We start from the raw sequence: 16,557 nt of genomic DNA on the forward strand, positions 1-16,557 counted from the left end.
TCAGCTGTGCTGCCATTATGGAATACTGAAGAATTACCCTGTGTTCCATTTGGAAGGGCTCATCCCTATATGCCCTAATCCCTTCAAAGGGTTTACCCTCCGAAGTGAGAGCTTTGAAGGGATGAAGGGTGTAGGGGTCAAAAAACTCTTTTTTTGGAACGTACTTCTGCGTCATCTTAATGAGTCAATCAAGGAGGCGCCTTCGTATTTTTTCCCCTGGTGTACTCTTTGTATTAAAACGCATTCATTTACTGTAGTAACATTATAAGCTACTGCCGGTCTTTTACGTTAAATATAATGTCTATTGTGTCTATGTATTTAAAACATTTGAATGGACTGATAAAGGGAGCTGTAAAGTATTTTTTGTTGAAGTACAGTGTAATTTTGATCATAGTAATGTACCAAATCTAATTCATATAAATATTATAGTAGTATAGAAAAATACTCTACATACATTTATAGATAAAATCTCCGAGACCTGTACCCATTCTGTGATGCCAAACAACTTCTCTGTGCAAAGGATCATGGGGGCCTTCATCCTTCATGAAATCCTTCATTCCGAAGGGCCCTTTGAAGTGGCCAGTTTTGAGCACTTCGGTTTGGAACGACCCTTCAATATGGCGGCCATGATTGTTTTCACTCCAAAGTACCCTTAGGAGGGAAATATATTGCACTGTGAGTCTAGAACTAGTCTAGCCCTTGTGCGGTCTTCGGGGTCTTTTTGACCCGCAAATGATGTTTGCTCAAATTAAAAAAAATGTTCTCTTTGTCCAAATGGCATGAGACTTTGTACGGTGGTTAACACTTTTAAGATCTACAAATAAAAAAAAAAATTGGAGTGATATCTTGTTTTTATGTTAGTGTAAAAAATATTGTTACGTTCGTGGTTTTCGGGGTCTCTGGAGACCCCGGGCAACAGAATGTAATTTTGTAACAATATAATATATTTTTTAAAAACCAATGTAATTTTACTTTGTTTATTAATGTTTTTTCTTGACATTTGTGCAGTTTTTTGAGGATTCCTGATATCTTTTAAATTTATATAAATAAATTAAAAAATATTTTTTGAAATAGGTTTTTATGCATGAACAGCTTTTTATGTAAAATTCACTTTATAAAAGGCCCAGATTTCTAACTTTGATTCATGTGGATAACATGGATAATTTGACATGGTTTAGTGTGAGATTTTTGCCCATCTTTTGAAAAATGCAGTTTTAAAAGTAAAAAAAATAACATTTTTACCAGTAGATGGCTGTAAAGCTCCACTATTTGCTATGTGCTAATTGAATGACTGAAAGATGTCTTTTCAAAAGTGTTTTTCAGTTGGATTCATATCTAAATGTTATGAAATCACAATTATAACAATAAAAATTACTTTGTCAAAGTTTAGCATTTTTTGTGCAGGGCAAAATCAGTTTTTCAATAATAATTTTATAATAAAATAATAAAATAAATAATTTTTATTTTGTGTGTGCGCGCGTGTGTGTGAGCATGTCCATTTTGTATTGGGGATGTTTTTTGCATTTTTGGAAGTGTGCCACTTCATTTCTGTGTGTGTGTGTTGTGCGTTGTTTCTGATTTTGAGAATGGATTTTGTCCAGTTTCTAAGTGGGGTCTCTGTGGGTTACATTATTGATGATATTATTGAAAAAGCTGATTTTTTTCAGTACAAAAAATGCTAAACTTTGACAAAAAGTAATTTTTATTGTTATAATTGTGATTTCATAACATTTAGATATGAATCCAACTGAAAAAAACTTGTAAAAAGACATCTTTCAGTCATTCAAATAGCACATAGCATATAATGGAGTATTACAGCCATCTACTGGTAAAAATGATAGTTTTTTTACTTTTATAATTGCATTTTCCAAAAGATGGGCAAAAATCTTACACTAAACCATGTCAAATTATCCATGTTATCCACATGAATCAAAGTTAGAAATCTGGGCCTTTTATAAAGTGAATTTTACATAAAAAGCTGCTTTTGCATAAAAACCTATTTAAAAAATATTTTTTAATTTATTTATATAAATTTAAAAGATATCACAAATCCTCCAAAAACTGTACAAATGTTGAGGAAAAACATTAATAAACAGAGTAAAATTACATTGGTTTTTAAAAAATATATTATATTGTTACAAAATTGCATTTTGTTGCCGGGGTCTTCAGAGACCCCGAAGACCACGAGTGCAGTCCCCAAACGAAGACCGCACAAGGGCTAGAATAACCATCATGCTTACACAGCGCACACAACACCTCTGTACTTACTCCAGATTTCTCTCCACATGGGGACAGGAGAGCTGTCAGTCAATAAATGGGAAAACAAAGTAACTTGCATTACTTAATTGAAAAAGTAACTCAGATATTTTGTTGTAAATTTAAAAGTAATGTGTTACTTTACTAGTTACTTGAAAAAAGTAATCTGATTACGTAACTCAAGTTACTTGTAATGCGTTTCTCCCAACACTGATCTTATCAATCAATATGGAATTTGCCCACAGCACAGTAATTACCATTTTTGAATAACCCTAAACAGCAGCAACTACAGCAGTACAAATGTATTTTTACAGTACATTTATTTTTGTAGAAACGTATTACATGTAAACTGAAAATTCACAGTTTCTTGTCATGAAAGAGCTACAGTATAGGAAGATTTGTGAGAATGTGTGGTGGTGTTAGGTGAAGACATAATAGAGTGTGTAAAAATCAACAAGCAACTGTAAATTTTTGACTAACATTTCTACAAAAATAAATGTGCTGTATAAATACAAATGTTCATTTTCTTTTGTTTAATAAACAGTATTGACTTTTCTTAGTAAATTTTTTACCTGCTGTTGAAATGTGTATCTAAAAAGCAACCTCATTGTGATACACCATAGCATTCAGCTAGACAAAACTGATTACTAGACTAGAAAAAACATTAAATTTGTATATCACAAATATTTCCATGCTGATAAAAACATCTAAACATGTATCTTATGCAAAAATATGTAGATAGATAGATAGATAGATAGATAGATAGATAGATAGATAGATAGATAGATAGATAGATAGATAGATAGATAGATAGATAGATACAATGTAAAGTAGTGAGTGTACAGCATAACAGTGTAAATTTGCTGTCCCCTCAAAATAACTCAACACACAGCCATTAATGTCTAAACCGCTGGCCACAAAAGTGAGTACACCCCTAAGTGAAAATGTCCAAATTGGGTCCAAAGTGTCAATATTTTGTGTGGCCACCATTATTTTCCAGCACTGCCTTAACCCTCTTGGGCATGGAGTTCACCAGAGCTTCACAGGTTGCCACTGGAGTCCTCTTCCACTCCTCCATGACGCCATCACGGAGCTGGTGGATGTTAGAGACCTTGCGCTCTTTCACCTTCCATTTGAAGATGCCCCACAGATGCTCAATAGGGTTTAGGTCTGGAGACATGCTTAGCCAGTCCATCACCTTTACCCTCAGCTTCTTTATCTTGGTCTCATCAGACCACAGGACATGGTTCCAGTAATCCATGTCCTTAGTTTGCTTGTCTTCAGCAAACTGTTTGCGGCTTTCTTGTGCATCATCTTTAGAAGAGGCTTCTTTCTGGGACGACAGCCATGCAGACCAATTTGATGCAGTGTGCGGCGTATGGTCTGAGCACTGACAGGCTGACCCCCCGCCCCTTCAACCTCTGCTGCAATGCTGGCAGCACTCATACATCTGTTTCCCAAACACAACCTCTGGATATGACGCTGAGCACATGCACTCAACTTCTTTGGTCGACCATGGCGAGGCCTGTTCTGAGTGGAACCTGTCCTGTTAAACCGCTGTATGGTCTTGGCCACCGTGCTACAGCTCAGTTTCAGGGTCTTGGCAATCTTCTTATAGCCTACGCCATCTTTATGTAGAGCAGCAATTCTTCTTTTCAGATCCTCAGAGAGTTCTTTGCCATGAGGTGCCATGTTGAACTGTGACCAGTATGAGAAAGTGAGAGCGATAACACCAAATTTAATACACCCGCTCCCCATTCACTCCTGAGACCTTGTAACACTAACGAGTCACATGACACCGGGGAGAGAAAATTGCTAATTGGGCCAAATTGGGACATTTTCGGTTAGGGATGTACTCACTTTTGTGGCCAGCGGTTTAGACATGAATGGCTGTGTGTTGAGTTATTTTGAGGGGACAGCAAATTTACACTGTTATACAAGCTGAACACTCACTACTTTACATTGTAGCAAAGTGTCATTTCGTCAGTGTTGTCCCATGAAAAGATATAATAAAATATTTACAAAAATGTGAGGGGTGTACTCACTTCTGTGAGATACTGTAGATCTGTAGACTGTTGATACAAACAGAAATAGGCCTACTGAATGTGCAAAATGTTAATTTTTATATACAAGCTTTTCTTACAATTGCATATTTATACTCTCATTAACCCTGATTAACATGGCAGTTAATTACGGTTACCTAGTAGTCGCGCTGCTGCCTGTGATGTGTGCATTATTCTTCAGTAAACCTCAAAATGCACAGATCTATAGAACACATACACGCTTCAGTCATCTCATTAGACAAAGCACTGAGTGAAGGGGAAGACAAGTGGTTTTACCATGGATACAAACACATAAACATCCATCTCCCTCACGGCTTTCAGCATGCTCCTGCATTAAGTAGCTATGGACACTGGCTCTTTGAGAATGAAATGCACCACACATAATCAGATACAGTCTGCAGCTAAAACAACCTTCTCACCTGATCTTCCAGTCAATGGCAAGTATAGGTGAGAATATGAAGATGCATGCAAAAGGTGAAGGAGAGCTTCAGTAGAGTTGCTCCTGGATGAACTCAGCTCATCATCCACAGTAAGCAAAGCGAATGGCACAGCATGTCACGAAGCCAAAGTGTGTGATACAGTGTGGATGATGCTGCACAGTCACCAAGCCTTCAGGCTCTAGGAGCTCCGTTGTTGTCATAGCAACAGGCATCCAGATCCTGGGCTGCTTCCCATCATATGTTCATAAAACATTCTTCCGTAAAGCTAATATAATGTCAGAGGTGGACGGGGAGATGGGATTATAGGCTGCTGGCTATCATTATATACGTATTATTCAATGAGAGCCTCTCAATTACTCATAATGAAATCCTTCCACACATGGAAAGATTTTACATGGACACACAGCATACTAACATGGCTATTGTTTTTTTTATTAAAAAACAACACTGCATTGAAATACAAAGAACATAACATTAAAAGCAAAGAAAAATACAAACAGGTAGGGCACCTCAATCAGTAAAAAAAAGAAATGTGTTACTAATTATTATTTCTGAGTTTTTAAGAGAGTTACTATGTGGTATCTTTACTTGTTTTTGTTAGAAATGCAGTATTCTTCAGGGAGTAATTATGCTTTTTTTCAGTGAATATCCTACTATCAAAAAAAAATTAATAATACTAATTTCTTTCAGTAGCTAATGTTAACCACAGACTTTACTGTTTACTTGTTTGGAGAAATAAAACTGCCATTTAAAAAAAATTTATTTAAAATTTTTAAAAATTTACGGTTCTAAATAATGTCTGAAAACTGCGTTTGAATGCGTGTATCTTGACAGGGAAAGGCCGTCTCAGCTTATGAATATAAATTAGGTCAATCTGACGTTGTTTGCTGGTGGAGCGGAGAGAACGTCACGTCATATAATTAATATTCATGAGCCATACAGCACCTTACACACATACCACGCCCATTTCCTCTGTTCAGGGCGTGTTTTCAATAAAGCTTCCGCAGTTTGAATCATCATGGCAGCCGGTAAAGCGTCCTTGGTGGCGCTTGGACTTAAGTTCTGTGTGAAAAATAAGCTTCTGTCGAAGTCAGATTTGCCTAGTGTTATCAGCTGTATTAGAAGAGGTAAGGGTTTTAATGACAGTTGAATGACAGTAATATTTCTGTGATAAATGTCATTATGTTGGCTTTTGACACTGACAACCTTACAAGACAAGAACACCCAGTGTTTGACTCTAGATAGATAAAAGCAATGTGTGTGTGTATATATATATATATATATATATATATATATATATATATATATATATATATATGAGAAATGTACTTTAAGAAACAATATATAAATATGTAAGTATGTACCTATGTGTAAGTATGTACTCTATTTGTCAGGGTTTTTGTTTCTCAGGGTGTTTATTACTTTAAATCAACTTACTCCAACCTGACGTTTTTACTTGAGGACGTAGTCTTCTTGAGCTTCATTTGTATGTAGTTGAACTTGACTCTTGTCTTTAATATATATGTCAGTGTGTTTTGTTTTGTTCTGTTAGGCATTTTTTTTACCCATCAGCTTTTTTACAGAAACAATGATATTGCAATTTAAGTTTGTAGGTCAGAATTGACATAAATTATATTTTTAAACAGTTTAAAACTAGATGTTTGAAACCAAAAAACACTGAAAAATTAAAGTCCTGATTCAAAAGCCCAGGTCTCCTAAAACTGATGATCTTCAATATTTACGAATAACCAAGAGAAATGGACAAGTTGCAGTCATGCAGATCAACACATGCACTCTTGTTTACTCAATCTCATGAAACACTTTTCTGTCTTGAAGGGCTTGCCACAAGTGTGCTGTCTCAGACTGTTGAAGAGCCCAGTGCCACGACCTCTCCAAGCAGCAGTTTTGACGGACCCTTGGAACATTACAACGGTCTTATTCGAGATGGACTGTTGCGAGAAGATCTGCAGCAAAAGGCTGTTATGGAAAAACTGGATCAGATGCAAAAGAATCTTCGAGGCTACAGCAATGACCGCTCGTCCTTTTTTTCAAAGGTAAACGACACAAAGTTGCGTTAATTGTGGCCTAAATTCACCAAAATATATCCTGCAGATACTGTAAAAGTCTTTGTTTGTTTTTGATTCTTTTTCAACAGTTCTTCTCCCAGAAAAAGCCACCAAAAGGCTATTACATATATGGAGACGTTGGTAAGTTTTGCAACGTTATGTCGTGGCTGTCAGATAAACTTAACTGTACTGGTAATAAATTGCTCAGTTGTGCTATTAGTGTGAATTTCCTCATTGACAGGCACAGGAAAAACCATGGTTATGGACATGTTTTATAATCATGTAGAGACAGAGAAGAAAAAAAGGGTCCATTTTCATGGATTCATGTTGGATGTACATAAACGTAAGTTTCTTAGTTCAGTTTTCAAGACTGTCTAAATTTACATGTACTCTATTAATGTTTGTGCACTGATAATTCTTAGGTTCTGCTAATTTTATATTTATTTATTTATTTTTTACTATATCAATTTAATAAATGTTATGACTACCCCATAATATTTGGCATATATTAAACTGCCAGAATATTACAGGCTATTTTCCATCACTGTCTGATATGGACATTATTTTCATATGGTTTATTTTCAATGTCTGAAGTCAGACAAAAATTGACAAAAGTCCATCATTTAATATATATTAAAAAAGTCAGAGGGACTGAAATATTCCTGGAGCCCAAAAATGACCCGTGTAAGAATAAACTGATGCCAAAATAGTAAAGTTCCCATTATTTGCTCTCACTCAGATAGAGTCATGTTTATATAGGAATCCATCGGCTCAAGCAAAGCTTACCCAAAAGAAAAGTGGGTAAAATGGCAAAGGCGTACGATCCTATTGCACCGGTTGCTGAAGAAATCAGCGAGGAGGCCTGCCTTCTGTGTTTTGATGAGTTTCAGGTAAATGTTTCACTATGTAATTGTATCATTGCAATCTAATCAAGCTTTGTGATCGCTTCAGTGCACTGAGATCTTCTTAAGTTATCTTTTAAATCCATGCAGTGACAATCAAACCGGTACAGAGAATAATCAGTATTGATTTTTAAGGTTTCTTTTGCTTTCTCTGTTCATTAGGTCACTGACATTGCAGATGCCATGATCCTCAAGCAGCTCTTTGAGAACCTCTTTCTGAATGGGGTTGTAGTTGTTGCCACTTCCAACCGGCCTCCTGATGGTAAGAAGCAAATAATCCAGAAAAGAGTCAAAATATTGATATGTTGTCACTGGAGTGTATGTAGGACCCTGTTTACACCTGGTATTAAGATGCGTTTTGGTCGATCAGATCACAAGTAGACGAGGGAGACACATACTCTTTTACACCTGGTGTTTTAATCCGTCTCTTTTGTCCACTTTTGACCACTTCTGTCCTGTTTTCTTCGAGGGGAGGGTCTATGGGCAGGTAAATGTATAGGGTTTTTTTATTTATTTTTCAGATCTTTTGATGTAATGGACAAAACAAGCTTAAGCAATTTACATATGAATGCGTCCGGAGACGATGGAAAATCATATGGAGAGCAGGAGACTGCCGCAAGTGTGTGTTAGAAATCAGGAATGGTGAGAGAACATTGTGCTTAGTACTTTTTTTTTTGTCTTTTTGATTTTTCAGCCGGCAATGTTTAAATCCCATCTGCCTAGTGCGTTTTCCATAATGTTTATGCATTAGGTCAGTAGGCGGAGAGTAGGCGGTCTTTTGCAGCTGTTTGAACACATTCCACCACATGAGCATCTGCACTACGAAAGCAATCCGGTCAAATGCATTTTCGACTACCTCTGGAAGTGGTCGGAAGTGGACAAGCTCAAAACATTTTACACCCCGTTTACACCTGTATTTAGTGCTGTCCACTTGTGATCCGATTGACCAAAATTTTAATAACAGGGCCTAGGTGTTATACACATTAATTCGGGTCTGTGGGTGACATAGTTGCTTGTACTAATCAAGACTCTTTGCAAAACCTATTATTTCTGAATTAATTTCTTTACTGTGATGCATATGCCAGTTTGATTTATGAACCACCAATAGCTATGTTTCCATCCACCTACAGTATCCACCAGTGCATTTAAATAAAGGCTGGATGGAAATAGCCAGATGTAAATCAATTCGAAAAATGTGTCTAAAAATGTATGCACTCATTTGAGGCAGATTTTTATCTGATAAGAATACATGCGCATAACGACAATTGAAACACATTTACCAAATAAAATCTCTCAAAAAACTTACATGACTTTGCCTCAACAGAGGATGTGTTTGGATAACTGGACTAACTAGCATCTCAAATGTTGGTTTGGTCATTCTGAAATGCCTGAGCCAAAGTGTGTCATCAATGATTTAGTATAATTACCTCTCAGAACCGTCTCACACGATTGTGTTCAGGCATCTGAACACAAGCTAACATGACAGCATAGATGTGTTTCATATGCATCCCCGATTACAGCAACTTCCATTTTTAATTAAAGACGTTTTGTGCGAATTTCCTAGGAAGTGACTATTTTCTTCAAGAGAACATATCTGATGGAAACGGTGCAAATATTTTATACTATATTCCAATTTTGTGTTAAAAGTTAAATTTGCAACTTTGGAAGGAAACATAGCTTAGTGACTGTCCATCACAAAAGTGCAGTTCCTTTCAGTAACTCTTGGCTTCCAAATTCCAGTTTGTTCTGAGAACAATATCTTGTTTTACAGATCTGTACAAAAATGGATTGCAGAGGGTGAACTTTGTGCCATTCATATCTGTGCTAAAGGTAAGCACTTCAGCATTACGTTCATTATCTAATACACGTAGCGCAGTGTTCATTTATTTATCCTTTATTTAACCAGGAAGATCCCATTGAGATATCATAATCTCTTCTTCCAGGCAGACCTGGCCCTACTTGCTTTACTTAAAGGAATGTTTGATTATGATTTCACTTTTTTAACTTTAGTTTGTGTGTAATGTTGTTGTTTGAACATAAACAACATCTGCAAAGTTACGAGGCTCAAAGTTCATTGCAAAGGGAGATATTTTCTTTATAGAAATCGCTGTTTAAGGACTACAACAAATGGCTGGTAGGGACTACAACAAGCTTTTTCCTGGGTTAGTGACATCACTAATCCTAAAATTTACATAAAACCTGCCCCTGAGAACATATTTGGCTGCTTTAGAGAAGAGGAAGAGTTGTTTTAGTAGTGTTGTTGCCATGTCATCATTTTATGTCGGACTGCTTCACAAACGAAGGTCAATTCAACGCTGGATTTGCACAAAAAGATTAACATGACGGCACATGCTGGTCACTGAGTTGAATCAACTCCACAGCAACTTATCCACTAACCATTAAGAAACATCTAGATTCATTCTAAAAGCTGTAACTTCTTCCTGAGTCTCTCCATCAGTGTCTGACTCCGGTTTGAACAATGTACGGCAGAACACCGTTACTGACAATCCTCATTTTGGTTGTGTGAGATTCTCCAGCTTTGTTGTTGTTGAGCAACCAAAGTGTGAGCTGTTAAGGCTCCGCCCTCTTTTGGAAAGCGGGCCGGGAGCAGCAGCTCATTTTCATTTAAAAGGACACACACAAATATGGTGTATTTTTTTTCTCACACCCAGCTAAGATCAAGCTATAATAAATGATCTGTGAGGTATTTTGAGCTGAAACTTCACAGACACATTCTGGGGACACCAAAGACTTATATTACATCTTGTTAAAGGGGCATTATAGCTCCCTTTTAATGCCTGTTAATTTTGTTATTTTCCGATGGAAGTACTGCATGTAGTTCAGTGGTCAAATGTCTTTTAAACAGGAGTATTGCCAAACACTACGTCTGGATTCTGGAATAGATTATCGGAGAAGAAATCGCCCTGCAGCCGGAAAACTCTTCTACCTGTGAGTAAATTCATTATGTTGTACAAAATGAGATGTTACTGCATTAGTTTAGTGATGCACTTTTAATCATTTCAGTAAGAGTAATGCTAGTTGAGTCTTTCTTTAATCACAGACATACATCTTGAAATTGATTTCTGAAGTATTTAAAGCTGTGTAATGAAGTGTAATTTCTGCACCGCTAGCATTACCGAACAGGGTTGCAAAAATAATGATTGCCTTCAAAGGATCCAAACTTGCAGCATTATATGAGACCGTGTCGCTTGGGCCAGTCAGGAAGCACCACTTTTCGAATATCGTCATATGAATTGCTTCCTTATAGTTGTTTCTTCATATTAAGATGGAATAGGAAAAAGTATTTAACATCCAAAACATGACATGCTTCAGCTTGAACAGTGAGTGTTGGTGCTTTGAATAAAAAGGTTGTATTATGAAGTGATTAATTATTTATTAAACATTTATTTTAATTTAGTTCCAGTGAACCCGATGTTAATGCAACACTCGATAAGCTGTTTGATGAGATGGCCTTCAAACAGAATGACAGTAAGTTGGTTGCTGATGTGTTCTATGAAAAACACAAAACAGCCTTGTTTAATTAGCTGATGGTTTATCAGTAAAAACACCCCAACAAAAGAATTTCTAATGACAGACCATTAGATTGAGTCATAGTGCTACAGATGTAAATGTGAGTTGCCATTATATGTGTGTTACAAAGTAACTGAATTAAGTATTATTGGCCCTTTATTTATTTATTTTTTTTTAACCAGCCATAAATCTTTTTTGTTATGCAGATTTGATTCAGGTTCATTTTGTTTATCACAGTTACCCGACCCAGATCTCTAAAGGTACATGGCAGGATGCTGACACTTGACAAAGCATGTGGGACCATAGCAGATTGCACCTTTGAGGAGCTGTGTGACCGGGTAAGCTTGTGTTTTCCATGCCAACTCGCATTCAGTCATTAAAATGAACTAGAATCAGTGAGAATTGTGGTGTTTTTACTCTTAGCCTATAGGAGCCAGCGACTACCTGGAGATGTCTGCTGTGTTTGACACAGTTTTCATCCGAAACATTCCTTTGCTCACTTTGAACAAGAAGACGCAGGCCAGACGCTTCATCACTCTCATTGACGCACTATATGAGCACAAGGTAAGTCACGAGACGCTGGAGATTTTTGTTGGAAGGTCTTAAAGGAACCTCTGACAGTTTGGTGGAAAATCTCCTCAGGTTCGTGTGGTGCTGCAGGCAGACGCTCCATTAGATGAGCTGTTTGTTCGTGAACATCACGACGATCATGACCATCATGACACTCATGTTTTATTGGATGATCTGGGCATTTCAAGGGTAATTTACAAATCATTTCCTACTTAAATTCTTTGAGAATGGGAAAAGAAAATGATTTTTGGTAACACTTTATGATAAGGTCTCATTTGTTAACATTAATGTATTAACCACATTAACTAACAATGAGCAATATGTTTGTTACAGTATTTATTAATCTTTGTTGATGTTAGTTAATAAAAATACAGTTGTTCATTGTTCATGTTTGCATTAACTAATGTTAATAAAACATTTGATTTTAATAATGTATTAGTAAATGTTGAAATTAACATTAAGATTAAAAAATGCTTTCAAAGTATCGTTCACTCTTAGTGAACTAAAGTAGTTAATGTACCTTACTGTAAAGTTGTATCTGATTTTTATTTATTTTTTTGCAAGCTGAAAGATTTTATTATAAATCTAAGATAAGCCCCTGAAATTGTATCCGCCTATCATTTATATACAGTGCTCAGCATAAATGAGTACACTCCCTTTGAAAAGTAACATTTTAAACAATATCTCAATGAACACAAAAACAATTTCCAAAATGTTGACAAGACTAAGTTTTATATAACATCTGTTTAACTTAACATGAAAGTAAGGTTAATAATATAACTTGGAGAACAAAATGTTCAGTTTTACTCAAATTAGGGTGATGCAAAAATGAGTACACCCCACTGAAAGTCTCTGGAGCAAAGCTAAATTTTAGTCTACAAATGTCTAATTTAACAAGAATTCAACCACAGGTGAGTCTAATTATTCATTACACAGGTGTCCAGCAGACAGTTGACTATAAAAGGTGTTAAAACCCCTTCCCATTTCATGCTGTCAGCAATGGCACCACATGGAAGAGAAATGTCACAAGACCTGAGAAGGAAATTTATTTCTTTACACCAGAAAGGTGAAGGCTACAAGAAGATCAGCAAAGCTTTACTTATCAGTCAGAATACTGTAGCAAAAGTGGTACAAAATTGTAAAAAAGAGGGAACTGCAACCATCTCACAGAGACATCCAGGTCGTCCACGGAAGTTAGCACCTCGACAGGAGCGTCTTCTGATGAGAAGGGTTGAAGAAAATTGGCATGCAAGTTCACTGCAGTTATCTAAAGAAGTAGAAAGTCAAACTGGGGTGACTATTTCCCGTGACACAATACGGCGTACACTGCAGAGGAATGGCATGCATGGGTGCCATCCACGAAAGAAGCCTCTCCTAAAGCACAGGCACAAAAAAAGCCCGCCTAGAGTTTGCCAGGGCCCATGTTGACAAAGATGAAGACTACTGGGACTCTATACTCTGGAGTGATGAGTCCAAAATAAATGTTTTTGGAACTGATGGCTTTAAAGCTGAATGGCGTCACAAAGGTGAGGAATACAAAGAAAAATGCATGGTGCCTACAGTGAAACATGGTGGTGGCAGTGTCCTTATGTGGGGCTGCATGAGTGCTGCTGGTGTCGGGGAGCTGCATTTCATTGATGGCGTCACGAATTCACAGATGTACTGCTCTATACTGAAAGAGAAGATGCTACCATCACTCCGTGCCCTTGGTCGTCGTGCACTTTTCCAACATGACAATGATCCTAAACACACATCTAAGGCCACTGTTGGATTTCTGAAGAAGAACAAGGTGAAAGTGATTCAGTGGCTCCTGATCTGAACCCAATCGAACACCTGTGGGGAAGAGACAAGTTGAGCATCACTCTCCATCCAGCATCCAGTCTATAAAAGAAATCATTCTTGAAGAATGGGAAAAGATAGATGTTGCAAAATATTGCCAACTTGTTCATTCCATGCCTAGAAGACTTGGTGCTGTGATTAAAAATCATGGAGGCCATACAAAGTACTAGATGTAGTAGTTTTTGTTGTGGGGTGTACTCATTTTGAGTAAAACTGAAAAATGTGTAATCTAAGTTATATTATTAACCTTACTTTCATAAGTTAAACAGATGTTATATTAAACTTTAGTCTTTTCAACATTTTGGAAATTGTTTTTGTGTTCATTGAGATATTTATAATGTTACTTTTCAAAGGGGGTGTACTCATTTACGCTGAGCAATGTTTCCATTACCATTCAAAAGTTGGGGCTTAGGATTTTTATATTCATAAATCATTCTAATATGTTGATTTTCTGCTCAAGAAACATTTCTTATTATCATTGTTGTAAACCGTTGTGCTACTAAATATTTTTATAGACCCCATAATACATTATTTTCAGGATTCTTTGATGAATAGAAAGTTCAAAAGATTCAAAACAGCATTTATAATGTCACAAAAGATTTCTATTTCAAACAAATGCTATGTTTTGACCAATTCCATCCCACAATCTATAGATATGATAAAATTACAAATTATATTTGGTCAAATAAAATAAAGTCTATTTTCGGTGCTATTTATTACCCCCACCCCCCTCAAAGCTAATTTTTTTTCATTAATGTAATCCAAAGAATCTCATTACTGCAATACAACAGTACTTTAATGGTCAAATATATGTGCGAAATGTTTCTGCATGTAATTTATGCTGATATAAGCATATTGCAGTAATGAGAATCACTACTGAGAATGTTTAGATGCGTTATGGTAGATGCTGTGTGCTTAATTGTCATAAAAAATAATGTCACTGCATGAACCTCTGAATGGTCTTAAAAAAAAAATAGACTACACTTTAGAAAAAATTTTTGTTGATGATCTCTTCACATCGGCTGGGCAGCAGTGATTTGATTAGCTCTTTTAATGTGTCAGGATGCAGGCAGCTCGCTGGCCATCTTCACGGGGGAGGAGGAGGTGTTCGCCTTCCAGAGGACAGTATCTCGCCTTACTGAGATGCAAACAGAGGAGTACTGGGTTGCAGGAGAGCGGAGCTCTAAGTAGCTTTTATCATTACTAACTCCATATACCGCAGCCATCTCAACTATCATAAGATTCAGCCTCTCGTGAGGTCTTGGGATCAACTCCATTTTGATTTGGTGAGGATTGTATTTTAATCAGGACTGTATGGTATAATGCTGCACTTTATAAACGCACATGCAAAAATGAACGTGGCCTCTTTTCTGAGGTTTGGTCTTGAAAGATGGGCAGTTTTGTTGGAAGATACTGGATCTGCCAAAGATATGTTTGAAATCAGACTGCCTTTCTGGTTTGTAAAATGTTTTATTGACAACCTATAGTTGTCAGATTGCTGATATGCAACTTATTTAAGATTAATGTTTGCATTAAAATTATTTGAACTTTTATTGATGTCTGATTGTTCTGAACCTTTCTCTAGTGTTTGTGTTCATAATATGAGAATATCAATCATCATGTTTATTTAGGTCTACGGAAGGAGACATGTTAACTTGGACCTTTGCTCTGTGGACCTGAGAGATTCATTCATTCATTGATTCATTCATTGGTGGTACTTACTAAATCAAGCTCATGCTTATAATTTGGGGTTTGTTCAAATCCCTAATCCTAAGAATTACATTTTGGGGCTTATCTTGCTTGCCTGTAGCACATATTGTGCAATGTGCATGAATGATACCTCAGATTGTGTGTGCTATTACTTTTGTGATCACTAAGAGAAACAACTGCATAGCAATGCCTTGGAAACAATTCTTCTCATTACTGTAATGCACGACAATGTCATATTTCTGTTCCTATTATTTTTTAAAGATTCTCTCTTAAAGGCACAATATGTACTTTTTGCTGCTAGAGGTCGCTTATTCAAAACAAAAGAAGTAGCTTGATGATGCCTTGATTTCGCGGAATCATGGGAGACGTTGTCTTCACGTCAACATCCGGTGGAAAAGAATCCAATCGGATTCAGGCAGAAATCATTAATGGATAAGCTAATGTATTAAAGATTTATTTACATTACTGTAGTATGAAGCAGGGTGTGGCCGAAAGGAAACGAGGCCGCTGGAGCGATTGCTAATGAGAGACGAGCGCGACACATGCCTCGCGAGAAGTGGGGCTTTTATTATGCTTTTATTAGACCGCTTTCGCTTCTAATAGTCAAGCATATGTCGGGTAAAGCAGCGCTGTTTATCATATTAGATACATTTGTGTGTTGAAAGTTGTTAGCGCTACTCTGCGTTCGCTCGGCAGTAAGCTAGAATGATATTAGCCATGGTAAAACATGGTACTTGCTGTAAATTACGAAAACGATATTTAAACAGTCAGACTTACTGTGTTGAGCTGTATAACATTAGTTTTCTGTTGATAAATGTATCCAAACAGTTGCTCACCTGTCTAATAAAATGCATAATATAAAGCGTCTTTGGTGTTTCCATGGTTTCTACAAAATAAAACCGGAAATCGAGGGTAACGTGGGTATGATGTCATTAATAGACGACGCACGGGTCCGTGTCCTGGTTAAAATTTCTCTAGATTGAAGTCAACAAAATATATAACACTGTTCTAGTGGTTTTTGGGTATTTTAATCCAAAAATCTTACATATTGTGCCTTTAAATTTGAAGTAATTTCCCCTAATTTACAAAACAAATACCCCTAAGGAAATATGATTTTAATGCATGTAAACTTCCGTGAGATAGCTAGACTCCAGTCAGAGCCTGATAAAAGCCATTTTAA

At 36.6% G+C, this 16,557-nt stretch overlaps 1 protein-coding gene across 1 annotated transcript; it reads left to right on the forward strand.

Annotated features, from left to right (window-relative positions):
- The first annotated feature begins 5,732 nt into the window (after positions 1 to 5,732).
- afg1la (AFG1 like ATPase a) lies at positions 5,733 to 15,220 on the forward strand. Its single transcript, XM_048190474.1, has 13 exons — positions 5,733 to 5,886; positions 6,596 to 6,813; positions 6,915 to 6,966; positions 7,067 to 7,168; positions 7,585 to 7,715; positions 7,890 to 7,989; positions 9,499 to 9,557; positions 10,594 to 10,676; positions 11,146 to 11,216; positions 11,496 to 11,596; positions 11,682 to 11,822; positions 11,901 to 12,017; positions 14,730 to 15,220. The coding sequence occupies exons 1-13, from the start codon at positions 5,778 to 5,780 to the stop codon at positions 14,856 to 14,858; spliced, it is 1,413 nt and encodes a 470-aa protein (XP_048046431.1). The 5' UTR covers positions 5,733 to 5,777; the 3' UTR covers positions 14,859 to 15,220.
- Positions 15,221 to 16,557: the final 1,337 nt, after the last annotated feature.

This window comes from Megalobrama amblycephala, linkage group LG5, assembly GCF_018812025.1.
Source record: "Megalobrama amblycephala isolate DHTTF-2021 linkage group LG5, ASM1881202v1, whole genome shotgun sequence".
Lineage (NCBI taxonomy): Eukaryota > Metazoa > Chordata > Actinopteri > Cypriniformes > Xenocyprididae > Megalobrama > Megalobrama amblycephala.